Here is a 27,649-nt window from a genome sequence, read left to right as displayed (position 1 = left end):
AATGAGCGCATGAGAAAACCTGAACTATTTTTTCTGAAATTGATGAATGATATTATATACTGTATTTTCTCGCATATAAGCCGCATTTTTAACAAACAAAAAAATGATGACTGAATCGAGGGTACGGCTGATGTGCGCACAAATTAGACATGCACGAAACGCCATAACGCAAGACAATGCGGCCGATACGGTCATTTATTTCAAAATAGAGAAAAGATGAACAGTTAAAACGCTCAACAAAATGTATTTTGACGTCTGTGAATGCAATTCAAGAAGAAAAAATCCTGGTCCTGGATCCTGCCGTTGTTCGCTCAGGGATCCGCCATCTTACCTAGGGATGACAAACTAGACCGCTACGGACTGACTTCCTCCTTGTACTGGTCACCTGACTTCCTTTTTGAATGTAACTTCCTTATGATATTGACCTAAATAATGTGCAATCCAGCAGGCGATCCTTTCGATTGATAAAGTATCTCAGAAATAGCACACGCAATGATTTTTCTTCAGATTTTCCCTTCGAAGTAACAAATTTGTACTCCCTATTAAAACCATGAATATGGAGGTGAAAATTGTGAATCTAGGGGGCGGCTTATACGAGAGAAATCGTAAAATTAAACGATTTTAAGGCAATTTTAATTTTTATGGCTGGTCAATATGTGCGATAATATGGTACATATAAATATGTAGTATTCAATTGATAATTTACATGTAGAACAGAAGCAACATCTGTTTTTTATATCAAACAAACCTTTAATTAAACAGTTGTTTTCATTGACTTTTTTTTTTACCAACATTGTCATCAAATTCCTGTAGAACAGGAGAACATCGCTATGTTGTTTCAATTGGAGACTTTAACAACTAAAATAATTGCATGTTCCACCACAGAACACGTCATCGGGAAAAAAATATATATTTCTCTTTTTAAACACTTTTTTACCTATGATAAAAAGGCACTTGTAAAAACGAAAATACTGACAAAAAATCTCAATGTGCAAAAAAATAAAACAATATAGAACAGGCCTTGATTGGCCTTAGTCTTCTCTATTATTAACCCTTTGTGCAACACTGTAGCACTCCAGTCAATGCCCCCGCCCCCTTTTTTTTTCATAAAAACATTGACCGAGTTTGTGAACACATTTACAAAAAAAAATTGGAGCAAGTACCGCTTTTAGAATGTATAAAATGTATCTATTTTACAAATACAACTCAGAAACGAAGCTCGACGGAAAGCACGTTCGAGCGCCCAACGGAGGGATGAAAAAGTGCAATTTAGTTAAGACGGAACTCCAAGGGTTAAATAATGTATTGATTATTATTTGATACGGAAGCTGTGTAAAATGCACTTCTCTGCTGCCACATTTCTGCTAATCACTGTTGCCATGGCGATAGGAATGGCTAGCCTACTTAGCACCTGCTTCTGATGACATCACTCATACTGAGAGATTCTCTTTTGGGTCTAAATACCCCCCACCCGCCAGTCATTTCTAATTAGCATTTAGCTTGACGGCTTTCCGCGACGCTAGATGTCCAATTCCATTTTGACCCGGGAGAGCCTGGCAGCGAATGATAGATGAGGAAAAAAAATGGACTTGAAATGCGCTAATAGTACTTAAAAGGCTCTCTTATTTGAACTCCTTCATTGCTTTTGAAAGTTTTAGACACGAAATCCATTTCAATTCTGGCATTGACGTCGCCGTGTTCCAGTTTGACTGGCTGGGACGTCTAACGTTAACATTGCAACCCGAATTGTACCGTCCTTCTCTCTTTAAACCACCCAAAAAAGTCACTTCCCATATTAAGGCAGCAGAGAAAATGAAGTCCGAGCAGGTGTAAATTCAACATCAGAAAATGAATGTCTCGTCCAAGCGCGTACAGAAGAATATACAAATATGTAAGAGGGCAAAAACCTATTAATAAAAAGGGATTCAGGTCTCAATCCATTTGGATCCCGTCCGCCCCCAACCGCGAAAATAAGCAGTACTAAAAGTCAATTAAAATACAGAAGGAAACATGGCCATCGCTCCATTAAAGGTAACACGCAACATTTTTTGTTCAAATCAGGCAGTTTGCTTAAGTGTGGCTTCGTTGTCAGTCCAGCTGCGCTTAGCGTCCAGTCCCCCGGATCCCCCAAAACGTACATCCCGCCATATCTACGTAACTATTTTTGTTTTGGCACGGTTTGTCGAACCCGGAAGCAAAGTTCCACCTAGCGGACGGCCATCTGCTTTTCAGCCGCGTCGCTCTCGAGGAAAACAAAAGATGGCAGTGTTTTATCGCCACACTGGGCCTTTCATACACAAACTGGCCTCGTGGATTCCATTACGGGAAAGCAGCCGGACAATTCCAGGATCGAAAACCCGTGCCAAATCCTATGGGGATTTTCTGCCTCTCGTCTCACCGCTAGAGGGAGACAGATCGCAATGCCTTCCCTTTCCCTAAGGAGGAAACGGTTATTGGTCTTTGCCAGGTGACGGAACACCGGTTGTCGGCCTTTTGATAGCTCCAGGGCTACGACGCCCGCGGAGAAATTTCTCCGCTTTGGTCAGCCCACCCTCAAAGTGGGGCTAGATTGTCAGGAAAAAAAGTTATGCAAGAAGGTTAGCAGCAGTTTTGAGGTTTTCTGACTAGAACAAGTTAAGTGCCGTGTCCGGCGGAGACGTTTAAGGCGCTTTACGTTCTGGCGAGTTCGTCCGAATCGCGAGGAACGCGAAAGCCGTCGAGTTATGCTTTTGGGAAAGGAAAGAAATAGCGCGCATTTGCGGTTCTTTGGGGGGTTCGTCGTCTATGTCGCTGCTCCACGAGAGGCACGTGTTCCATAATCTTATAAATACCGGGGGGGGGGGGGATGTAAGACCGTTAACGTAAAAGCGCTCCGTCCACAAAAACCAGGAATGCAAAAAGTATTCATTAAGGAACGTCAGGTTGCGTAATACGGATCATCTTGAGCCCCTCGTCTGTTCGAGAGGCCCGCGTTCTCTCAAATGTGGCGTGGAAGTCTCCATGTTGTTGGATTTTCTACCCTCTTTGAAGCTATTGTGTGAGCCCCCCCCCCGACCCCACGTCGCCCCTGCCGCCCTCGACCGACGTTGGCCCCCCTGAGCTCTTCTGGAATGTGCGTGTATCAGTTGACCACAGCTGGCTTGAACACCACAGTGCCTGGGGGGATGACCACCCAGGACAGGGGATCATGAGACCCTCCCGTGGAAAGGTTAAGCACCCCCCCGGTCAGCTCGTTCTCGGCCCCCTCCCTCCGACCCTTCGTGGCCCGCGGGCCGAGGGCCCCCAGCACGGGCACGCCCAGGGCGGAGGAGGCCAACGCCGCCGGGAGCAGGGGCGACTTAGCCGAGCCTAGCGGGTAGCCGTCCAAGGACGGGAACCCGCCCGAGGGGGAGTCGGGGCAACCCAACGCGCTGAGGTCCAGGGGCCGGGGACTGAGCGGGGACAGGGGGAGCCCCCGAGCGCCCAGGAGGGCGGCCCCCGTCACCGGGACGATGACGCCGGCCGAGCTCAGGTAGGACATGGGGGAGTCGGCGCCCCCGGCCAAAATCCCGCGTGGACTTCCCTTGAGAAGGGAGCCCACCCCGCCCGGGGAACCCTGCTCCTGAGCCACGAAATGGCCGTGGGCCTTGATGTGCTTGCGTAGCGAGCTGGGGTCCGTGTAGCGCTTCAGGCAGCCCACCATCTTGCAGTAGTAGGGCTTGTCCACGTAGTGCGTCCGCGTGTGCTTGAAGCGGTCGCTGGAGTTGGAGTAGCGCTTGTTGCAGCCCTCGTACGGACACACGTAGGGCTTTTCACCTGGGGACGAGACCACCAGTCGGTTCCCCGAAGTTCTCCGGGTGGACCTACCTGGTGCACCGTGACCGGACGATTCGCCGAAAGACGTTTCGCCGACGGACGTTTGGCCGACGGACAGTTCGCCGAAACGCTCGCACCGCCCCCAGATCGTGTGTGTACATGTTTTTTGACCTCGGCCCGCGGGCCATATATGGCCCGTTACAGATAACATTCATTTAGGAATAACAAGGACATGTACTGCCCCGCCCGCTGGACATATTTCTAAATACAAGTATGTACTATAATGTGCTGGCAATTTTTGATATTTTTTATTTTATCCTTGCGTTCAAAGTAGTAGCCATTTGGAGATCACGCAGAACAGTACGTGACAGAAGAAATAGAGAAAATAAAGTAGTATCAACAGTAAGTACTACTGTAATGATATTGTAAATCCAGAAATCTGACTCCAGAAAACTTACACCAGCATAGAAAACGTTGAGATTCATCTTTGGATTAAGGTTCTCAGCAAATCATTTAGAATATATATTTCCTAAAATAATGGGAAATTATTTAAAATTAAACTAGAAGTAAGTGTGTTCCATGGCATTTTCAGGTATTGTTCTCAAAGCCCTCTAGTCTGTCCAAGGCACTTAGAATTTCACATAAGTCTTCTAATGTTGTTTTTTCTCAGTGTCAGGCATCAATCCCCAGCTTTGATAAACTACATTGCGTGTTCAAATGGCTACTACTTAAAACGCAAGGATAAAATAAAATATATAAAAAATGGGCAGCACATTGTAGTGTAGTACGTACTTGTATTTAGAAATATGTCCAGCGGGGGGCAGTACATGCCCTTGTTATTCCTAAATGAATGTTATCTGTAACGGGCCGTATATGGCCCGCGGGCCGAGGTTGAAAAACACACGATCCGGGGGGCGGGGCGAGCGTTTCGGCGAAACGTCCGTTCGGCTAACTGTCCGTCGGCCAAACGTCTTTCGGCGAATCGTCCGAGTACCCTGGCGCACACCCCACCTGTGTGCGAGCGGTTGTGGATCTTGAGGTTCTCCAGCCGCGAAAAGCTCTTGTTGCACGTGGGACAGCGGTGAGGCTTCTCGTTGGTGTGCGTGCGGATGTGGATGAGCATCTTGTACCTGCGGGGGGCGCACAGAACATCCGCCGTTAAAAAGAACCCAGCTAGGCGCCGGGCGTTCGCTCACCTGGCGTTGAAGCCCCGCCCTTTGCGAGCGCAACCCTCCCAGTGGCAGCAGTAGCCCGTCTCCTTCTCTGGTTTCACGTGGAAGTCGTTGACGTGGTCCACCAGGTCTTGGAGCGAGTCGAATAGAAGGTGGCACTGGTGAGGACAAAAAAAAGAGAGAAAGAAATGATGGATTCTGATTGGAGGAGCTGAACGGAATGTCCGCTTCCCGCTTTTCCTCGCACCTTCTTCCAGCGGCAAGCCAGCTGCTCGTCCGCCGAGAGGTCCGGGGACGCCCTCTTGTCTCTCATCTGGCCCATGAAGACGGAAGACGGCAGGTGGAGTCCCGCCCCTCCTCCGATTGGCACGAAAAAGCCAAAGGCTTGCGAGAGCTGGGAATTCTAGGGGAGGTCAACGCAAGCCAAGCCCATCAAGACCAATTCATTCATTTTCCAAAGCACTTTATCCTCACTAGGATCGCGGCGGGGTGCTGGAGCCTATCCCAGCTGACTTCGGGTCAGAGGCGGGGGACAACACCCTGAACGGGTGGCCAGACAAGGGACAACCAATCATAGCTAGGAGCAATCTAGAGTGTCCAATCAGCCGAGCATGCATGTTTTTGTGAATGTGGGAGGATAATAGAGTACCCGGAGAAAACCCACGCAGGCCCAGAGAGAACATGCAAACTCCACAGATGTGGACCGACCTGGATTTGAACCCAGGACCCCGGAGCCGTGCGGCCGACACGCTAACCACGTAATCCACCGGACCACCCGCTTTTATGAATTCCATAAAGAGAAGCCATTTTCCCATTCACGATTTCATTATAAAAAAAACGTTGTCGCTTTCATTCCCCAAACATTCTGAAGCTTTTGCCCGCACAAAAGCGTCGCCGTCATCCGAGCGTAGCTGCGAGATTCTCCGAACCTCCGCCGGGTCTCCCTCACGCAAACATCGCATCCCAGTGTCACCGAAGCGCTAAAATAAATGCTTTCGATGGACCAAGACGAAGAAAAAAAAAACGGAGATCCCAAATGGACTCTTTTCCCGTTTCATCTCGTCAATGTGACAAACTTGAGCGATTCCCGCGGGTCGTCCGTCGCCGCGTTACGTAACGAAATGCGAAAGATGGAGAGACGGCGTCCTCGTTGCCGCCTCCGCGCGAGGTCAACTTAAGTGCAGAGGATTTTGCGCCGACGGGAGCGATCTTGGTGGGGGCGGCTGAAAGCTTCCAGCCAGCTTGCCTCAATTCAATTGGGAGGCAAATGAATTAGTCAGCATGTGGCTGTACCTTGTCCTTAATCGGATTATGCCTGTATACACACACACACACACACGCACACAAACGCACATGCTTCATTGCCATCCGTGAATGAAACTTGCACAGACAGAGGTTCTTATTGGGGACACACTGAGGCGTTGAAAAGATCCACCTCGCATTCCTGTCACATGCTTTGTAGGCGGGAAGGCGATAACTAGCTAGCTAGCTAGCTCGATGGATGGCAAATTGCGCCACGTCATGCTTTGGCTAGCTCCGAGTGACAAATCCAGCATAAAGCCGGGAAGTCATATTGTCCCTTCAATACAGGAAGAGATAAAAAATGCACAAATTGAACAGCAGAACAGCTGTATTTTTTTGCAAATAAGCCGTAGCCTTAAAATTGCCTTAAAATTGTTGAATTTTACAATTTCTCTTGTATAAGACGCCCCCCTGATTCACCTCCATGTTCATGCTTTTAATAAGGAGTACAAATGTGTTACTTTGAAGGGAAAATCTTAAGAAAAATCACTGCACGTGCCATTTCTGAGCTACTGTATAAATCCATTGCTGGATTGCAAATTCTTAAATGGTGTTGCCTGGACGTAGACAAATTTCAAAAAGGAAGTCAGGTGAGCAGAACAACCAGGAAGTGTGTCCGTAGCGGTCTTGTTTGTCATCCCTAGGTAAGATGCCGGCACCCTGAGTGAGCAAGTGAGTTTTTTCAAGTTATATGCAAGATACTTTTTCTTCTTCTTGAATTTCATTCATAGACGTCAAAATACATTTTGTTTAGCGCTATATCTGTTCATCTTTTCTCCATTTAGAAATGAATGACCGTATCGGCCGCATTGTTTTGCGTGACGGAGTTTGGTGCGTGTCAAGTCGAATTTGTGCGCATATAAGCCGTAGCCTCCATTCAGTCATTGTTCTTTTTAGCGACAAATACGGCCTATATGCGAGAAAATACGGTAGTTGAACTTTTAGCGATACAAATTTGGAAGCCTTTACTTGATTTGTTTATTTTAGGTCTTTAAAAAAACCTAGCCATCATAAAGATGTGGTGTCCACGTACGTCAAAATAAGATTCTGGTTGTGACATCACAACCAGAATTGAGGATCATATCTCGCTAGCTAGAGCGTTTCTTGTTTGGAACAAGTTCAAAAGTAAATGCACGGGTCCTCACCACTGCGGCAGCGTAGTTCCCGTTGGTCATCTCCGGCGAAGTAGGCGTGTGACCAAGGGAAGACGGAGACATGCTCAGATCCACCGCGGGGGGCGTGGGCGTTTCTGTCCGCTCGTGGGGGACCTGCATACCTGAAACACCCGGAGACCAATCTCGCATCGAGGGAGGCCTTTTCTCCCTTCCACCGCCGGCCGGGAGCCTTTTCTCACCTGGGTGCGGGGAGCCGGGGTCGATGACGGCCGTACCGTCGTCCGCCATGCGCAGATGGCGAGCCCGCTTGGGGGCGAGCGGCGAGGCCCGGTCCCGTGGGTTGCTCCGCCGAGGCAGCTTCAGGTCCAGCGGCTCGTCCAGGGAAAGCATGACTGCACCTGCACAAACGCACAGATGCGTTGGAGAGAGGGGGCGGGGCAAAATGTCACCGTACGCTTCTGCCAATGGCGAACGGAGCGCCGCAATTGCGACGCCAAAGAGCGAGTGTGCTCAAGAAAAATAAACCAGGAGAAGCCCCCTCCCATCTTGACCTTTACCCGTACGCTCTTCCTGAGGAATGTCTACAATCCAATCCAGATGGTCACCCTCACCGCCAACCTGGGCCTGGCACCCCCGCGACCCCCCGCGACCCGTCCCGTCCGCTCGGCTCCACCGCCCTGGCGGGGTGGGCGCACCTTAGGACCTTTTGGGCCCCACCGGCGAGGCCCCCCTCCAGGCTTTGGAGTCCAGCTGCAGCAAGCTTCTCCTTCCCCCCCCTGGACACAATGACCTCTCGACCCCCGCCCGAGGCGTACGGCCGCGGTACTCGATGTAGATGTCGCTCCGCGTTGCCCTAGCGGCGTCGTCCTGAATGCAGATGGCAGCTCGCGGAAGTCATTTGAACCGTTAGCAACAACCGCCATGTTAGCGCCAACAGCGACCAAATAAAGGCCATCCTTTTTCTATGTCCAAACTCTTGTCATTTTTATTTTTTATTTGTTTCCGGGTACTGTGCTCATATGCTAATGGCTACATTTGGCTATATTTATTGAAACACAAGAAATGAGGTATGAAGTCATGCAAAACAATAGAAATTTCCTATCAACAAAAGTGATATATTTTTTAAAATTAGAATTTTGTGAGAAATTGCTTTCTGACCATGCCGTGTTATTGTGTTTTATTTTACACAAGCAAGTGCTGCTTGTTTTGAACCAAAAGACAATTTTTGCGCTATTAAAAAAAATCCATTGAAAAATGGGTGTTTAACAAATAAATGATTGAGTTTACACACTTAAAGAAATTCAATCCAACAGCCGTTTATGGCCACCATAAAAAAAAATTCAACTCTCTACATTGCACGATTTGGACAAACGTAGCGAGAGAATCTTAACATACACACCCACACACACAATCAAATTTCAATAGTCTCTCTTTAAAATAGCCATAAATAATCCAGCATTTGTCCAGCGGTCAGTAGATGAGGCCTCGTGTGCGTCGAGTGGTTAGCCAAGCACAGGCGGTGATTGATGAAACATTAATTTGGACAAATTCCCCTTCGCGCCCCTCCACCCACCCCATCTTTTCTCTCACACTCATACACGCACGCGGCAACACACTGGTGAATAGGGGGCTTTGAGAGCCACTGGCTGGGGGCCACATGAGAAAGGCCGTGTGTCTGGGAGCAAAGGAGCGCGGGGGTCGCCAGGTTCGCCAACGGGGGACGCCCGCCGGCACGGCCAAAAAGCCACCCGCGACTCCACGGCGCTGCGGAAGCTTCGCCATTTAGCAATTCCCGCTATGTCCAGTCAAAGTCCAACCCGTCGGCAGTGCTAAATGTCCAATATTTGACATATTTTAATAGATCTTGTACTCTTTTAGCTCAAATTCAAATAAGACAAAACTCCAATTATTCTCCTGTTTATTCATTCAGCAAATTTCAGGTGGCCAGCCAATCAGGGCACCAGGAGACCAATCACTCATAGCTAGGGACAATTTAGTGTCCAATCAGCCGACCATGCATTTTTTGTGGGAGCAAACCGGAGTACCCGGACAAAACCCACGCAGGCCCGGGGAGAACATGCAAACGCCCCCAATTGAATTATTTTTAAAAATTCCCAAAATATTGATTCCAAACTAAAAAGGCCTTTCCTTCTATTATCTGCTTTAGAGTGTTGTTGGGGACCATTAAAATAATGTTTTGATAACTCTATTCATTTCTTTTTCATATTGGATGTCAAAAATAATGAAGAATAATAAGAAATCTACTCAATGAAACCCTACTTGTGTACCAAATGTTAATATTGTGGCCAACCTGATCCAAAATGAGATTTCGGAAATTGCCAAAAATAGTTTTTGCATTAGAAAGTGTTCAACTTTTATGCTTTACACCACTTTTGACTGCAGTCAAGCATATTGAAGGGTTGGAAATGTTGCACTTGAGGTGACTCATCCACCACCTCTGGACAATTGAACTGGTTGGGAAGTGACTTGTGGTATTTGGATCTCATTGGCTACTTGGGGACGGACCCCCCCAGGAAAAATAAAAAAAATAAAAATGTAGGAAGAGAGAATGGTGGACCGCCCGCAAGTGTGCTCAAGTCTAGTTGTCGGGTGGCTGTGAAGTTTTGGGAAGGGGTGTCGACCATCGACCCCCCCAGCGGACTTCCGTGCTCGCCGCCGGGGTCGACGGTCTCCGTGAAAGGCGCCATTGTCCCCTCTGCGGGGCCCAGGCGCTGCGAGGCAGAGTAAACACGCCGTTAGGGAGGACAGGGGATATGGCCGGTGGCAGGGGGGGGGGGATTCGAGGGCGGGGGGCCCCAAGTGAGGATGCGCTCGGAGGTGGAAGCGGGATTTGAATGTGTGTGTGTGGAATCCCAACCTGCAGAAGGGTCCAACCCGAGCCTAAAATGGCGTCCAATCTCTTTGGCACAGGGACAATCAATTGATCAGGGCATTGATTTGGAGATTTAATCATGAAAATACTGTCAATTGATTCATAAAGTTGGTCCAAGAACCTAATGCAAGTCCTAAAAAAATTGTCCAGGCACGAGCAAGCGTATGTAGTTTGCAGATTCCGCTGCAGATATTGACTTGCATGCCATGTTTGTTTTTGAGAGCAAACATTGATACGCAGCGCTTGGTCTCAATCTGCGTGGTGGGATTAATGGGCGAGTGATCCGTCAACGGCCCTCTGACTGAGATTGACATTGCAGCCTTCTGGCCTGCTAAACTCGGGATTATTGCACCGCGTGCTGACCTCACTCGAGCCGGGTTAAGGCCGCCCATTGTTTTACAACGCCAGCTAGCTCGATGCTAAAATAATTCTAAACGCCTTAATATAAAAACTTTTTCAAAAATCAAAGATTCCAGATTGGACAATATGAAAAAATAATAGTGATTCCTTTTTTTCCATTTAATGTATCATTGACTAATTGAGGGGTGTCAAACCCATCAGTGTTCTTTCCAAAAGTAGATATATTTATAAAATATTTGGAATTGTTGTCAGTCTCTTTGTATTCCTTTAACAGCTTTGTTGTTTTGTTTTTTTCCATAGATGAATTGATCGACTGTCATTGATGGCAAGTGATGCCCAATCCATTTGAACTGGGAGGGCGGGCAGAGGTCGACGCCCACTTTAGTTGCAGACGGAGCATCAAAACGAAGACATATTGCAAAGGTAAGGTTATTATTTATTTATTTTGCCTGGTTTTGTGATTCAGCGATACCTTGAGATACCAGCTTAATGCGTATGTCAATTTACTCGCATCTCAAATCCAATTTTTCCCATAGAAATCAACTAAACACAAATTAATCCGTTCCCACCGTCTGCAAACAGGATAATACAATGGAAAAACATGTTTTTATTTGTTCTAATTCACCACCTACTCACAAAGTAACAAATGGTATGCTCGTATCTCAAGGCAAAAATTTGCTGGGAATTTTCCTCGTGTCTCAAATTTCTCATACGTCAAGGTATTACTGTATTCCGATTCCGTGCTGGGTTTGGTCACAAGATGGGATCCGATCCAGTAGACTGTTTTAGTCCCATCAGATTTTTCAACCACCGTAAAATCAAACGCTAGAAACGTATCGGAAGTTAAAAAACAACAACAAACAATCCGCTTGGAGGCATCCCTGCTTAAAATGTCAACTTTAAGCCAAGTGTAAGACGAGCTTCCCTTGCGCAAGAACTTGGCTTGGCCATGAAAATGCCCCGCGGTAACATTTCCCACACCAGTTCAATTCCTGAAAAAGCCAGATATATTTTAAAGCTGTCAAATGACAGCCTCGATAGACCGTCCACCAGATGGGCTGGTACACGGTCGATTGGGCGCCGATCTTTTGGTCGCCCGGAAGGTTATTGATAATTACCATTTAAATCGTTGTTCAAATTCCCTAAATACAAACTGAATGACTATTTAGTCATACTTAATGCCCTATTAATTATTAGGCTAAAGTAAAGCTCCAAATTTCCCGGACTTTTATTGTTTTTTGTTGGAGAACTTGTTAAGACCCTGACGGACGTTAAAGGGACAGCGCATGTACATACAAACTCTGCTCATGGCCATTGTTGGCTTTTATTCATGCGTAGAACGTGTTGTTTTACCTTGTTTTGTCGTCGGTCTTTTGGTCGCCCGTTGTCGCGGTCCGGACGACCAAAAGACCGCGACCAAAAGACCGGCGACCAATCGACCACACATGGATGGGCTTATCGGAAATGTAAGAATGTCGAGGCGCTTTTATCAGTCCGGGCCCGCCCAATGGAAACATGGCAAACCGGTCGCTCACGTTTTCAGTTTCTCAAGGAACAGTTTTCCCGAAAAAAATCTTGTTTTTTGCTCATTCCGTGGACATGGTTGTGGGTCAACGTTTTTACGGCATATTTATAGGTCAACATGTTGAGTTTGCGTGTGGCTTGTTGTTTGTTGTTTGTCGTGGATCGCGATGGTACATTTATGGGCACCCCCGTTTTTTTAAAAACATTTTTTTATCCTCGCCAGCCAGCTGCTTCTGATTTATCGCGTCTGCTGGATGAGGTCGGCGTTTCGGAAGTGAGCTTTTTTGGCGGCTCCCGAAGTGCCTGTTCTCACATTTTTGCATTTCGCAGGCTTTTATGAGCAAAGTCAAGCCCTTAAACTATTTTTTAACCTACTTTTACAACCATGAAATACTGTTTTGACAGCAAATAGAAGAAAAAAATCTCTTAACTGCCGTGCCTGAATTGAATAATTAGGTTTTAGTGGCTGTTATGATGATGGATGTCCAATTCATTTGGACGGGGGAGGTCGGACGGCGGCTGGCAGACCTTCCAGTCTGCCGTCAATGGCAGCCAATTCGTTTAGAAATATAGAAAAAAAATTAACATCACGAGAAGACTAGCAAGGTTGTTGATATTTCTCCTTGGTTTCGGTGTCGTAAATGCTAATGTTTCAAAAGTTGCTGTGTGGTCGATATTAAAAAAAACAACCAACATTTTTGGAGCCAATTTGGAAACCCTGAACTGTAACTCAATTTATCACACTATTCAAGTTATATGATTGGCAGGGGAGTATTAATGTGCTCGCGTAAAAGATGAATGCATCCGACCACCCAAACACATTGTAGCAAGCTACTTGCTAATACACGTTTTTATGACTTCATTTGGGAGGGAAAAAAATAAAAGAGCATTTTTAAACAGGCACGTTGAAATGAACGCATTCCATCCCACTGCGGTTGCACATTTCCCTTTTTAAAAGGTCAAATCATTAACAAAATTAGTCATAAAAACAAGCATTAGCATGTTAGCTACAAGATGTGCGTTGGCTGCTCAGCTATGTTTTCCACGCATTTTTAATCAGGCACAAAACTCCCCAGCCAATACGGTGTAGTACATCTATGTTTATATCACTTATACAAACATTTAGTCACATTTTATCATTTTGTGCTACGGCATAACTCCAGTAAAAGTCATGTTTGGATCGTTTGGAACGTTAATATACAATATTTGCACATATACAATCCAAAGTTTAGTAGCGGTTAGCATGATTTTTTGTGTCGTTTGCAGTTGTCTCATAAGATGCACTTTAAAAACAGACAGATTTGAGGCAAACATCACGCATGAAGACACAAAAACAATCTCCACCCGCGTTATCATCGGGAGCACCTTTGCCTCCAGATAGCGTTAAAGAGTGCAAGGTCAGCTCAGGAATGCTACTGGTACCTGCTTAAAACCTTTTCAATTCTCTCAAAGCCCAAAACTAGCAAACAAGCGTAGGTCGCCATTTTAGACAAACGCGTCGTATCCAAATGTTCGCCCCAGGGGTATTCATATATCTAAAATGGTCCGACCCACGTGAAATCAAGTTGACGTTAAAGCGGCCCGCGAACCAACCCGACCAAGTCTGACACCCTTGCCCTAGAAAGTAGCTTGACGATACGATACTGAGTACCAAATCGTATAATAATATAAATTGAATTTAAACCTCTTGTGCGGGGGGCTGAATATCGCTAAGGTTTTTGGGGTCCATGACCCATTTGATGATGGAGCCTAGCATATCTGCTTGGCCCCAGCGACCCCACCCCGCTGCTTTTCACCTTCTTTCTATTGTGAGACGACACGCGGGGCGCCGTTAAAAAGAAAAAACTGAGTGGAAAGTCCTGGCTTAGTTTTCCAGACCAAATCCAACATGGGGATGATGACGAGCGAGGAAGAAGGGCGCCCATGTGCAATTTAGCGCAGCCAGGCGCACATCTGCTTTGCGTTAGTTAACTCGCGTAGTTGCAACATTTAGACGGATTTTCGCTCACCTGACTTGGAGGATAGCGTTCGATATTATGGCAATTTATTAAAACTTCGACGACTACCTTTATTTCGTTTTTTTGGAAACTCCTTGAATTTTTATTTATTTTTTTATCATTAAAAAGGTCTTATTCCACCCGATTCTGATCTTCCAAAAATGTGGCGCAGTTCAAACTAACTATTTTTGGGGGTTCAATATCCTAGTTGCCCTGTCGTTAAGAAAAAATTTCATCTTAAAAACTCAATCGTTTTCACCCGATTTCCGTCGTTTTAAGTTTTAAATTACGTGATCGTTTTGGGAATATCCGGGTTTCGTAGTTTGGTCAAGACTGGCGTAGTAAACGACGGAGGATTGTTGGAGCGCCGCGATGCCCTGCCATTGGTCAAATCTCCCGCTTCTAGTCGGAACGAACCATCTCGATACGAGCACGGGGGCCGCAAGGTGAATTCCCTCATTGTTTACTTCCGTTATTTCCCGCCTAATTTTATCCTAGGATTAAACCATGTTTGCACCCGCGTCGGGTTGTCGTCCAAACCTGCGTTGCTTGCAAAAATCGCAATGTGAAAAAAGGAAGCGCCCTAAAAACAACTCCTAAAAAAGCCCAACTATGGACTGTCCTGGTTTCAAGTTTCAAGTGAAGGGGTCGAGGGATGTTTTGCGTAGAAACCGAAAAAGCGCTGGAGTCTGGGCAGATCCAGTCTTGTTAGCGCTGCTTCAAACAACACCGACCCCCCCCGCGCACCGGCCTGGCTTTAACCCTGCGACTCCCCTCACACTTTCCACAAGAGCCTCCCTTCCCCGGCGTCACCCACGACACTTTTATTATATAAGACACGAGCGTCACGGGGAGAAAAAGCGGCGGCGCTAATTTGACGCATGTGTAGCGGCCATTACTTTCAAGCCGGGGTGTCAAACTCGTCCGTACGGCAATTACGGCTGCAGCAATTCATCGGATAATCGATATTGTCAAATTAATTGTACATTTAGATCACCGCTGTCCAAGTGGCGGCCCGGGGGCCAAATCTGGCCCGCCGCATCCTTTTGTGCGGCCCGAGAAAGTAAATCGTGAGTGCTGACTTTCTGTTTTAGGATCAAATTCAAATGAAGATTATAGATGTATATTATATTTCCTGATTTTCCCCTTGTTAAATCAATAATTGCAAATTTTGTCATCCAATTTTTTCTTTGTGTTTTTAGTTGAAAACGCATTTTGTTAAATCTAAAAATAAATATATAAAAATATTTTCTGTTTTCCACTTTAATGTCAAACAGAATAAAAAAAATATTTTGTTACCTTTTGAAATGAAAAACAAATGATTAAAAGAAAAAAGATCAAATAAACATTGTTTTAGATCTATAAAAAAAAATATTTAGGGATTTTGATCCAGTTCTTTTAATCCGATTTTTTTGTTTAGTTAAAAAAGCATGTCGTAAAATCTAAAAACAAATATATATAAAGAAATCTGTTCCACTATTTTTGAACATAATTAGAAAAATATTTGGCTTCCTTTGAAATAAAAAACAAATTGTTTTAGATCTATAAAAACCTAAATATTTAGGGCTTTTGATCAATTTCTTTTAATCCGATTTTTAAAAAAATATCTAAATATATCTACAATAGTCCATCCCACATGAAATCGAGTTGACGTGAATGCGGCCCGCGAACCAACCCGAGTTTGACACCCTTAAGTTTAGATGATTTATCATTGCCATTTCAGTAGTTTTCCTGTATTTATTAGTGTTGTTTTTAATTATTTAGAATGTAGCTTTTGGCTGTTACATAAGATTCAAAGCTAGAACAGGCCCGCTAACCTCGTAGCACGCCGCGCGTCCCGGCAAGGAAACATAATCTCATTAAACTAAGCTATGACTTCATCGATTTAATTGTGGACAGCGAACAGCAATTAAGCCCATGTGTAAGTGCATCAGTCTTTTTCACATCCGTTTGCTTTCTAACGCTTGAAAAGTCGGGGAAAGTCTCCCACTACATACTTTTCATTTTCACTAATAATTCAACATTTCATGTTTTTTCTACCAAACGTCCGTTCTACCAAACGTCCGTTCTACCAAACGTCCGTTCTACCAAACGTCCGGTCACTGATTCAGTTATCATTTTTTTAGCTATAAATACGGCGTATATGCGAGAAAATACAGTACTACGTAAAACTGCTATTTTTCTTGTAAAATCGAAAAATTTTCCTCCCGTTATTGTTTTTTTTTACATCGTGGTTGCGTTCCGACCCGCGTCCATAATCCCCCACCCCCGCCTTTCAGATGGCCCGTAATCCCCCGAACCCTGCTGAGATATTAATTCTCCACGCTGACGTGGTTCTCCTCGCCACGACTCGTTTTGGCGTTTCCATCAAAGCCGCGTTGTTTTCCCGCCAAACTTTAGACGCGGCGGCGAGAGAGCGAAGCCAAAACCCGAACGTTGGTTACATCACGTGCGGTTTTGGCTTTTATTAGCCCGAGCGGCTCGAGCGCCAGGGAACGCTCTCTCTGCGGGTCGCCGCTAACACATAAATGGCGGTCGCCCCGTGACGCAGGGGGACGCCATTAGCGCTCACCTTTTCCGCCATAAAGTTGCGGGGGTGCCCGAGGGCGCGGTTGCCTGACAATTTGGAGAAAGTGTTTGTAGATTTATATTTGGACAGGTTTGGACTCATTAGGAGGAATGGAAATCACCCAAAAAGGCTTGTGGCATGTTTTGAAATAGAAAAATAAAGAGTTTGATTAACATGTAGTAATATTAGTCCATTTTTTGCAAAGAATAAGGAATTTATTATTTGGTAGACTGCATTTTTGGGGTCGAAAAATGTCTTATTTTGACAATAATGTTAGTTGGCAAGCAGTTATACATTGAGTAGGTTTTCAAAAAACAGTAATGTCGTGATCTGATACTTGATATGAGTAGTGAGGTCAAATTTGGGGTTTAAAAATGTCGAAAAAAAAAAAAATTTTCAATAATAGTAATGTGATCTGATACTTGGTATAAGTATTCATGTCAAATTTGACTATTTTTGGAGTACAGCATTGGATTGGTAATGGTAAAAGAGCATCAGGTTATTATTGTAAACAGCATTTCTTGAGTAGGTACCACACTTTAATTAAAATAAAAAATACTGGTTGCCTCATTTTTACTGGGCTAAAAATTCAGGCTTCAGATTAGATGAATACATTGCATTATTTCTTATCTAAATTAAAATAATTCATAGGTATTTGATTTAAAAAAATGTCTACAGTACAGTAAACTTCCCCGAGGCCTCCTTCCCTATCCAAGAGATAACATGACATCCCATGTTTGTCTCATCTACTGCCCTCTAGTGTTCAAACTGAAACATGACATACATTCCTTATGTTTACAGCCTCTCATTCAGAGCTAAAAAATAAGTGACTTTTCGCTCTATGTGAACATTTCATATAAATGGGCATCTCGTTTTGGCGCTATCCAGGAACCTGGAAAGTTCCAATTTTTAGAGAGCGAGGGGGGAATATTCGGGGGAGTCCAAGCGGGGCTTGCAGGCGCGCCGCCGGAGAGTCTCGGAAAATAGGTCAGTGCCCCCGTTTGAACCCCTCGCGCATTCTTCCGCCGTTGCGACGTGGACACACGTGACGTGACAGCCGTGACAAGCCACGAGATGCGCGCGGGGGGAACCGTTTCTTACCTTGGCAAACTTGGTTGAGCTCGAGTAACGTTGGCGCCGCTCAGAGTCGCCCAGCCCAGCGACTCCTCGTCAAAAAGGCAAATATGCAGCCAAGTCTCGTTGTTCTTCTTATTATTATGATTATCATGTGTCGGGAGAGGCGGTCCCTTCCCACGCCATTCTCGCGTGGTTTTATTCCCAAACGCATCGAGCAGGAAAGAAGGACGGGCCAAGTTGACAGCCGTCGGTCGGTCGGTCAGCCGTCGTCGTCGCGCGAAAAAGCCAGTGTCAACAGCCCAAATGGGGGGGAGGGCGAGCCCGAAAGGGGGTCTCTCGGTGGTCGTCGAAGCGCATCGCTTAGCGGCAACGCCGGCCGAGTCGAGAGAGAGAGAGAGGGGGGGGGGGAGAAAACGGAGGGGTGGGGGCTGCTGCTGCTGCTGGAAAATGGTGGCAGCGCGCCGTTGCCTCTTGGCGGCGGCTGGAAAAAAGGTGTCCGAGTGTGGAGGCTCGTGTCCCCCGCGCGCCAGCCAGCCAGCCTCGCCAGCCCAGCCAGCCCCGTCAGGAGGAGCAGCCCAACCGAGGGGGGGACGATTCTGCCAGCTCAGAGCGTGCTCGTGGCTCCGCCTCCCCTCGTCCATACCTCCTTCCTTCCCTCCCTCCCTCGTTGTGTAACGTTACCGAGTACATATACAGACGCTCCCCTACTTACGAACGAAGGAGTTAGGTTCCGAGCAATTGTTCATAAGTTGAATTTGTTCGTAAGTTGCTCAGTGCTATATTTTGTATTATAATTTATGTTTAAGGCCTATATAAGTATATTGAAGGTTTATATAAGTGCATTTGTATGTTTAAGGCTTGTATAAGTAACACGCATTGGTTTGTACTGAAAAAAACATTTCATAAAATGGAGAGAATACATACAGTACTGTATACATACATTAGAGAGAGAGAGAGAGATTTACTAGAAACTGGCCGAAAGAAGCTATCTAATGACGATTGCACAGTTTTCTTCTTTTTTTCATCATAAATGATGCGGTAGCACTGTATGGCATCATTCAATTGATTTGCAAACTTTGTGCAATGTTCAATATTTGGGTCCTGCTGCTCCATCTTTCTGTTTATAAATGGTACTGACGGTCGAACGATTCAAGTTGTATTCCCGTGCAACGCGCATCAAGTTTCGTTATTATTGCCACTCATTTCAAATGAAATGGCTTGCCTCTTCCTTGCACCTCCCTCACTAGAAGCCTTTCGCTTTTCACCAACCATATTGAATAATGGATGCACGAGATATTTAATGATACAAATGAAAAAGGTTCTTTGCGCACTGGAGATACGTTCACGCACTTCCACACTGCAACGAACTGGGCAGAGGAAGGTGGATGCTGGGTGAGCTGAGCGCTCGTTCACAGCGCCCGCCAGGCGTCGTCGGTATTAGCGGCGGAAAGAAGCACTACTCGGAAAAAGGCGCGCAATACAAAATCGAACTTACGAACATTTTTCGACATAAACGCAATTTGCAGACATCTTCGTATGTACCGTTGTTTATAACTCGAATGTTCGTAAGTAGGGGAGCGTCTGTACACGCTAGCTAGATTTTTTATTTAGGATGCGAGCCATTATAGTCACTTTTGTACATACTTAATATGATCACTTATTCATGTTGACTATTTATGGATGTTGACTACTTAGGTCAACGGTGGGTTCCCGGGCCGCATTAACTCGATTTCATGTGGGCCGGACCATTTTAGATATAATATTTTGATTTTTTTTTTTAATTCGATTATAAGAACTGGATAAAAAGCCCTAAATATTCAGTTTTTTTATGGATATAAAACTGTTTATTTGAACTTTTTTTCTTCGTAAGGGAAAACATCTAATAATCATTTGTTTACCCATCCTGTGATAGATGATGTTGCTTTAAAAAATACTCGACTGTGAATTAGTCTTATGCTACTTTTACTCAAGTATGGCTTTCAGTTCAGTCAATCAAATCAAAAGCATTTATTGTCATTATACAACAGCTGCGTATAACGAAATTGGTGATGCTACTCCACAAACTGCATGTTTCCCATTAAAAAGATAAATAAGTCATTTAAAAAGTCACGTCCGGGCAAGGTAACTCTAAAATATTGCACATTTTATGGCACACTCCGAAGTTTAACTTTCAGTTCCAAAACAAGAAGCAAAAAATAAAAGTCAACTGACAGAGATTCTAAAATTAAACTAACATTCCAATCACAAAAATCGCAACAAACTCAAAGTAGAAGGAAATAATAATAAGGAACTTAATAACTGATCCGATCTATAAGGTGTTTGTTTTATTTCGGACATTTTAAGGGTGATGTGGTTCATAATAGTCTTCTGTACTCAGCGGCAAATAGTCCTTTGTTTACATGCAGTGCCTCATCTCGGCGGAAGGAGGCTTTCTTTCTTTGGGGAGTGCGGCGTGACTCCGACCAGCTGTTTCCCGCCTTGAAAGCGATCAGCTGCACACACACACGCAAGCACGCACACACACACACGCGTACACACACACACCCCCGCGGAGGGGTAGAAAGGGGAGGGGCTGAGGAAGAGCGAGGTAGAGAACCACACACAACGAGGGAACCCCATCAGCTGGAAGTCGAGTAACATTACAACTACATTTCCCCACCTACGAAGTCTTTTTTCCCACATTTTTGGGATTCGATTCTAGAGCGTCATCCTTGTCATTTTTTTCTTCCCCTGTGGATATTATATTTGTATTTTTGGGCTTGTTATTTTCTGGAAAGGAGGACTTCAAGGGGGTGGGGGGATTGACCAAAACTGGAGAGCCGCGAGCATGGAGTACTTCATGGTGCCCGCTCAGAAGGTGCCCTCTTTGCAACACTTTAGGAAAACGGAGAAAGAAGTCATCGGGGGTTTGTGTAGGTGTGTATCCAACATGTGTTATTGTCTATTTATAATAGCGGCGCGTGCATGTGAGGCAACATGCTTCTGTTATTGTGCTCCTACAACCTATCTGCGAGAATTCATTGACGTGAAAATGACCCCCCATACGCAGTTAGGTTGTCTCTCGGACGACGATAGCTATTTCGGGGCGAAATGGGTCTCCTTCGAGTGAGAAATGTCAATTTTTTATGGCTATCAAACACAAACCACGTGGTTGCCCAACAGCACGCCACGCTGCTGCGCACTCGCCCCGCTTATTCCTCTAATTACCCCCGAACAGCATCGTTAAGGTTAGCCGGGTTTGGCGAGGTGCAGCCCGGCCGCGAGTGGTTGTTTTTAACGGGGGTGTTGGTGGTTGTTTGCTCGGCTAAGTAATAGTGGGGAAGCGCGGCCATGCTGCTTCTTGTGCTGATGGACGTTGGATAACTAGTGCCGTCACCGACGAGGGTGTCTTAAGTCTGTCTTTTCGTGTTCGCGTCGTCGTCTTTGCGACGATTTCAATGGACGCTTTTCGGCGACGGCGGAGTTTGGGGACAGCGGCGGCGTGACTTCGCTTCCACTGCGTCGTTTTCACCGCCTGCCATGCTGCCTGCCGCATTGTTGTAATGGCGGGGGACGCGGAAAAAAGTCTGCCCGGAGCACGCTACAGGGGGCGGGGGCGGCTTGGAAGACGACCCTAGACCAGTGTTTCGACTTTTATTTTCTCCGTAGAACGTGCGTTATAATAAGCGGGGGGTCGAATGGACATATTTGAGCGCGAAAGGGGTGGAATTAATGGTGTTTATTAATAAGGGGGTGTGTATGTGTATACGTCCGCAACACTGTTCGACGAGGGAGGCGGAGGGATCTGGTGTTGCTTGGTCGGAATTCGCGCGGGGGATTGTGGGAAGTCTAGTCTTTTCGTGTTTTTTTATTTAAGAAAACGCTTCAATTCGACGTTTATACTTTCAAAGCATTCACTTTTTTCTTTGTAAGTGAATAAATAGTCAGTAACCTCATTGTTAGTTCAGTACCTGGTCTTGATTTCGCTTTTGTTGAAATCACGTGACAGGGCCAGCTGCTTCGCAGTTTCAAAACATGCCGTGCATCCTGGCCACTTCTTTAGGTACACTAATAGAAAGCAGAAATGGAAATGGATGTTCTCGAGATATTTCTAGATGCACTTTGCGGACATTTTGGCAGTTTGAATTTAGTCTACAGTATCTAAGGAAATAATCAAAATAAAATAGATCCTTGAGTAGCTAGAAAAGAGCTATTGTAAGCCATCCATGTAAAAAAAATACCAATCAGAGTAATATTAACTTGTTTTGAATGAAAATACTCACCGTTTAAACATGTTTCATAATACTAGGACCTTTGATCCACTTGGCCGTGATCTCTGGCCATCGAATCCACGTGTTGGACGTGCCACCGGCGTGTTAGCATACATAATTGTTCCAGGTGTTTGCGTTGAGGCGCTGCAGATAAGCGCCCCGACAGAGAAACCTCCCCAAAGTACCGAGCAATTTACAGAGGATATTAGAGAGGAAGTTTGCTCTGATTTTCCCCTTGCATAGATTAACAGCATATGGTTTGCTTTATTTGAGTTCGAATGTTGCCAAACGCCTCACGTGAAGATTCCAAGGGTTCTAAACAAGCTTTTGACCATTACGTTTTGGAAAAGTGAACATGTTGCATGTAATACTACTAGATTTTGAGGACTTTTATCCATTTTGGTCCAAAAGAGAATGTTCATTAAACTGTTTTAACGTTCTCCTATTTATCCCCTCCCCAGTCTCGCCAACATTCCCCTGACCCCCGAAACGGCCCGCGACCAGGAGAGGCGAATCCGCCGCGAGATCGCCAACAGCAACGAGCGGCGGCGCATGCAGAGCATCAACGCCGGCTTCCAGTCGCTGAAGACGCTCATCCCGCACAGCGACGGCGAGAAGCTCAGCAAGGTGCTCCGTCCGAAACGAGCCCGTTTCGGCCGTCCTCTGGCTTCAACTCCGATATCTTTCATCAGGCCGCCATCTTGCAACAGACGGCCGAGTACATTTTCACGCTAGAGCAGGAGAAGACGCGACTACTGCAGCAGAACAGCCAACTCAAGAGAATCATACAGGTAATGCGTGACAGAGGCTCTAAACAGGGAAATTGCTAGATTGTAAAAATTCTGTATCTGAGTTATTTATTAAGGAATAAACTCTCACCTCAGAAACTCTCACTTCAACGTTTGCAGCTTAGAGTTGTATTTAGGTATGCCCGAGTAAGCAAAGCCACCATAAGAATTGAGAAAAGCGCACAAAAATGAGAAGAAAATGCTATTTTTTTTTTAGAAATGTTGACTATATTGCAGATATATGCTCAAAATATTAGATTAGATTAAACTTTATTCATCCCGTACTCGGGAAATTCACTTTGTTGCCGTAGCAAGAAGGTGAAAACACAGACATATAAAATTGTAGACCTAAATAAAACAGATCATAAATAAGTAAATAAATAAATAAGCGTGTCACACAAAATATGCATATACAAATATAATACTGAAGGTGGTGCCAACTTCTATATAAATAACCAAAATGAGGCCAAAATATTTTTATTTGGATAAAGAATGGTCGCCAACCATTTTCGAAAGACAAAAAACTCTATTGAATCGAATTGAATTTAAATGAGAAACCAATTTCCGATGAGTTAGTTTATTTTTATTTTTTTGACTCGGTTCATTACTGCCCGGTAACAAACTTTTCCCGCCTCCGCGCAGGAGTTGAGCGGCTCCTCCCCGAAGAGGAGGCGCGTGGAGGAGAAGGACGAAGGCATCGGCTCGCCGGACGTCCTGGAGGACGACAAGGTGGAGGACCTCCGACGGGAGATGATCGAACTGCGGCAGCAGCTGGAGAAGGAACGCTTGGCGAGGATGACGCTGGAAGACCAGGTGACCGCTCGCCCGCCCGCCCGCCACCCGTCGACGTCCGGGTTTGTCACGCGCTCACCGTGGCTTCGTTCCAGATGCGCTCGCTGGACGCCGAATTGTACCCGGAGAAAGTGAACCCGGTCGGCCCGCATCAACACAAGCCGCTGGAAAGAGAGCACACGCCCGCCCACAGCCCGCAGGTACGCACTCGCTTAATGGACGATTTTTGCCGTCAATAGCAGTAAAAGTTGAAATAAAGTAGAATATCACACAGCCAGTCCTCAATTTTTGCTTTTGTGGGATTTCACTGTTGGTGAAATTTACGACAAAATACTCCGTATCAAAAAAAAAAAAAAAAAAAGATGCTGTGCAGGCCTCCAATCAGACACACGGTGCGTTTAGGGACACCCTGGAAAACACAGCACCCAACACATGTCGCATACGAGTGACAGATAACATTCCTTACTTTAACAGCCCTTATTTTTCAGGTTACGTGAACAGGAAGTTGTTTGACTTTGACTTTTGGCCACGTACGGTCCGTGTCATTGCGACAGTTTACCTTTGGCAGCTTATCTTTACATGTCACTCTTTCTTTTGTCCATTGTCTTTGTCTTTTGTCCCCTCCTTGGCAGGCGCCGGCGACCCCTCCCGCACCCACGCACCACGCCACCGTCATCGTTCCCGCGCCCAACCCGCAGCCGGCGTCCCATCACGTCAACGTGGTCACCATGGGCCCGTCGTCCGTCATCAACGCCGTCTCCACGTCCCGGCATAACCTGGACACCATCGTTCAGGTGAGATGAGGGGAAAAAGTGGAAAGTCTTTAGTGTGAATTTCCTGATTTTTGTACTTTGATTGTCTCAAATCGTCTTATAATTTCATCTGGAAATTTTGAGTCAAACAGCAATTTTGTCTGGGAAGTTTTTTGACTATCTATACCAGGGGTGTCAGACTCGGGTTGGTTCGTCAACTCGATTTCATGTGGGCCGGACCATTTTAGATATAATATTTAGATTTTTTTTATATAAATGGATTAAAAGAACTGGATTAAAAGCCCTGAATATTCAGTTTTTTATAGAGCTAAAACAATGTTTATTTTAGCTTTTTTTAAATATATTTTTAGATTTTACAAAATGATTTTTGAACTAAAAACACAGAAAAAATGGATTAAAAAATTTCAATTATTGATTTAAAAGGGGGAAAATCAGGAAATTGAATATACATCTATACTCTTCGTTTTAATTTGATCCTAAAACCGAAAGTCGGCACTCATGATTTACTTTCTCGGGCCGCACAAAATGATGCGGAGGGCCAGATTTGGCCCCCGGGCCGCCACTTTGACACATGTGATCCATACTATGTAAAAAAAAAAAGTTAAAATAACTTTCTTTTTTTCCACCAAACTGTAGAAGTGACTGATTTAGAGGTTGGTCATAAAATCTTCTAAAATTCCCTTCCAAGTCTCTTAAATATAAGTTCCAATTTCATTTGGCAAAAATCTGTACGAATCCTGTTTCCGTCAGAACAGAGTAAAATATTGTCGGACGACAGAGGGCGCTGTGGTCACCGTTCTTTCCTCCCACAGGCCATCCAACACATTGAGGGCACCCAAGCAAAAGGCGGCGGTGGCGAGGAGGAGCAACGGAGGGCGGTTATCGTCACCTCGGGACGCGTCCTTTCCGACAGCGACGATCCAGACGACATCTCTTTGCCATGAGTCCCTCACACACACACACACAAACAAACACACACATACACAACACAGCAATTGGACTTTAAACCGGCCTGGTAGACTCAAGACCACGTGCTTTTTTTCCAACACACTTCCTCCAGTATATTACCATGGTAGGCCATTTAGCCACCCCCCCTTCCCAGGACGCCTTTTGGTCATATCTCCAACTTATAGAAAGGTTATTAGAGGAGCGACTTGACACGACTCCTCTTCTGTTAGTCGCTCAAGTCTTTTTGTGTTCACGTTTCCTTCCCCCGCCGCCAAAACAAAATTCACGCTGACGACGGGGGAAGGACTGCGCGCGCTTAGTAGCGCTTTTGTTTTGTTTTTGTTTTTTGTGGCCATTCTTACCGGGCTGGCTTCCCGGTTCTGAACTCCCGTCACCCTTTTCCATCTTAATTTGAGCAGAAGCCAGCGAAACAAGGAAGGACTTTTAAGCCTCGGTTCTGAATGGCGTTTAGCTGAAAGTCCAAATTCCGGTCCAATCGCAAATGGAAGGGGTTTAAGGCCCCTCAACAGGAAAAACTGGAAAATTCCGTCAAATTTGTAGTCACTCGGGAAAATCAAACGTCGGAATGTGACTAAATTCTTCAAATTCGTGGCCATTGAATCCCATGCAGCCAATAACCCTTTCATATGTGTTTTTGTTGTTGTTTTTTAACAGTGAACTAGTTTTTTTTACCAAGGAATCTGGTACTCTTCAGTACAGGAACTCATTCTGGCTGTCTAGTACAGGAGCAAAAATACATCTGAAGGGCTTTTGGAGTTAGTTACACTTTTTTGTGGGCAGAGACAAGTTCAAATGAACTACAACTGCCCGTTGACCAAACAAAATGGGACATGGTACTGCCATCTCTTGGATAATTGGAGTAACTAACTGCAAAAGTTGACAATTAATCCATCAGCCCTGAGATGGGTTGCAAAGATCGATCTATTTACATCATCTCAAATTTTATTCTGATCTATCGATAAATAGCAAAAGAGTTATTACAGTTAGTGAGTGACACAATTGTGTCCTCACTCATTCCTTGAAAAACAAAAAATACAAGGCTCACCATTATCTTATAATATGGCAAAACTAAAAAAATAGGAAGTCAATCTGCGTTAAAACCTGCAAAAATACGGCAAAAACTCACTAAATATTGCGAAAAACAATTTTCTTCCATAGTCGTTCTTTTCATATTCCAAATATTTACCATAAACACTATTCCAAAAGGTTAAAACAATAAGCATAAGGATCATTTATGTACATTTGAAAGTATCGCGATATATTGTCGCGGCCCTAATCCACACCACCAACAACAACAAAATAGTGACTTTTTTGAGCCTGTTCTCTAAAAAGTAAAAGAACAAAATTTACTATATGAGTGAAAACAAAACCAAATTGTAAAACAATATTTCCCAACGTATTAAAAAAACAACAAAATATCGATCTTAGTATTGTTTGCATGTAAACCAAGTGAACATTCTGCTCCTATGCTAAAGCACGCTATCAATTAGCCTATTTTTTGGGTAGATTTTATTTTTTTTATACTATAATTGAAATATCCAATCAAATATTTGAAACGAGTGCACTACTTTCTAATCCCCCACTTAAAAAAACATTCCACACTTTAATCATTCCGGCTTCTTTTTTTTTTAACTGTATTCGCAAACTGCCCTTTTACATGTGCGTTTTATTTTTTATTTTTTATTTTTTTATATCCTGCTGGACAGATAAAATCCATCTTTGTCAATGTCACCACCCTTTAATCGAAAGATAAAACTTTGGGGAAAATTGTAATCATTTTTTCCCCCAAAAATGTTCATGAAATGCTTGATAATGTTATGCTCTTGTTATGTTTTTATCAGCACTTACTGCAGTATGTATGTGTACTACGATACTGGAGATTTATTTTTCTTCTCATATACAGCCCGTCATCTGTTTTTTTTTTTGTTTTTAAAGGTTTTATTTTATTTTTAATTTTTCTCTGTCCCCCTAGTTCGTTGTCATCAAAAAGTGGTTTGGTTTTTGTAAGAGAAGCATTTTGGGGATCGTAGAGGCTCGTGCCTTTGTAAAGACAGAAGAATAAAGTTTGTACTTTGTTTTTTTAAGTGCCTTGCGAACGTCGTATTATTATTTTTTAGTGCTAATCGTTATTTTCCGATCGTTTTTAGTCCGTCGGTTACGATCAAAGTGAAGTTATTTTCACTTTTCGGTGTTTTAACAGCTGATTCCTGCAGGTGAAATAGTAAAAATATTTGGAGATTTTCTAAAATAACTTTAAAGGTAATTTACACAAC

The 27,649-nt window shown here is 44.7% G+C and overlaps 2 protein-coding genes across 6 annotated transcripts; one reads left to right on the top strand and one right to left on the bottom strand.

Annotated features, from left to right (window-relative positions):
- Positions 1 to 541: 541 nt before the first annotated feature.
- Positions 542 to 17,975, bottom strand: glis2b (GLIS family zinc finger 2b). 2 transcript variants are annotated; one of them, XM_077618835.1, is made up of 7 exons: positions 17,829 to 17,975; positions 7,624 to 7,782; positions 7,415 to 7,545; positions 5,215 to 5,370; positions 4,992 to 5,125; positions 4,807 to 4,925; positions 543 to 3,795 (listed from the first exon to the last, which is right to left on the bottom strand). In XM_077618835.1, the coding sequence occupies exons 2-7, from the start codon at positions 7,772 to 7,774 to the stop codon at positions 3,122 to 3,124; spliced, it is 1,365 nt and encodes a 454-aa protein (XP_077474961.1). In that variant the 5' UTR covers positions 7,775 to 7,782; positions 17,829 to 17,975; the 3' UTR covers positions 543 to 3,121. The 2 variants fall into 2 exon arrangements, with proteins under 2 accessions (XP_077474962.1, XP_077474961.1); XM_077618836.1 differs by lacking the exons at positions 7,415 to 7,545; positions 7,624 to 7,782; positions 17,829 to 17,975 and adding an exon at positions 5,723 to 7,404 and having other exon boundaries at positions 542 to 3,795.
- tfap4 (transcription factor AP-4 (activating enhancer binding protein 4)) lies at positions 10,936 to 26,142 on the top strand. 4 transcript variants are annotated; one of them, XM_077618840.1, is made up of 8 exons: positions 21,042 to 21,711; positions 21,793 to 21,846; positions 22,516 to 22,681; positions 22,747 to 22,845; positions 23,485 to 23,655; positions 23,730 to 23,834; positions 24,267 to 24,428; positions 25,220 to 26,142. In XM_077618840.1, the coding sequence occupies exons 3-8, from the start codon at positions 22,607 to 22,609 to the stop codon at positions 25,349 to 25,351; spliced, it is 744 nt and encodes a 247-aa protein (XP_077474966.1). In that variant the 5' UTR covers positions 21,042 to 21,711; positions 21,793 to 21,846; positions 22,516 to 22,606; the 3' UTR covers positions 25,352 to 26,142. The 4 variants fall into 4 exon arrangements, with proteins under 4 accessions (XP_077474965.1, XP_077474964.1, XP_077474963.1 ...); XM_077618839.1 differs by lacking the exons at positions 21,042 to 21,711; positions 21,793 to 21,846 and adding an exon at positions 10,936 to 11,060; XM_077618838.1 differs by lacking the exons at positions 21,042 to 21,711; positions 21,793 to 21,846 and adding an exon at positions 20,309 to 20,720.
- Positions 26,143 to 27,649: the final 1,507 nt, after the last annotated feature.

Source organism: Stigmatopora argus, chromosome 14 (assembly GCF_051989625.1).
Source record: "Stigmatopora argus isolate UIUO_Sarg chromosome 14, RoL_Sarg_1.0, whole genome shotgun sequence".
Classification (NCBI taxonomy): domain Eukaryota; kingdom Metazoa; phylum Chordata; class Actinopteri; order Syngnathiformes; family Syngnathidae; genus Stigmatopora; species Stigmatopora argus.
Note: the sequence above shows the minus strand (reverse complement) of the source record. Positions and strands in the feature narration are given on the sequence as shown.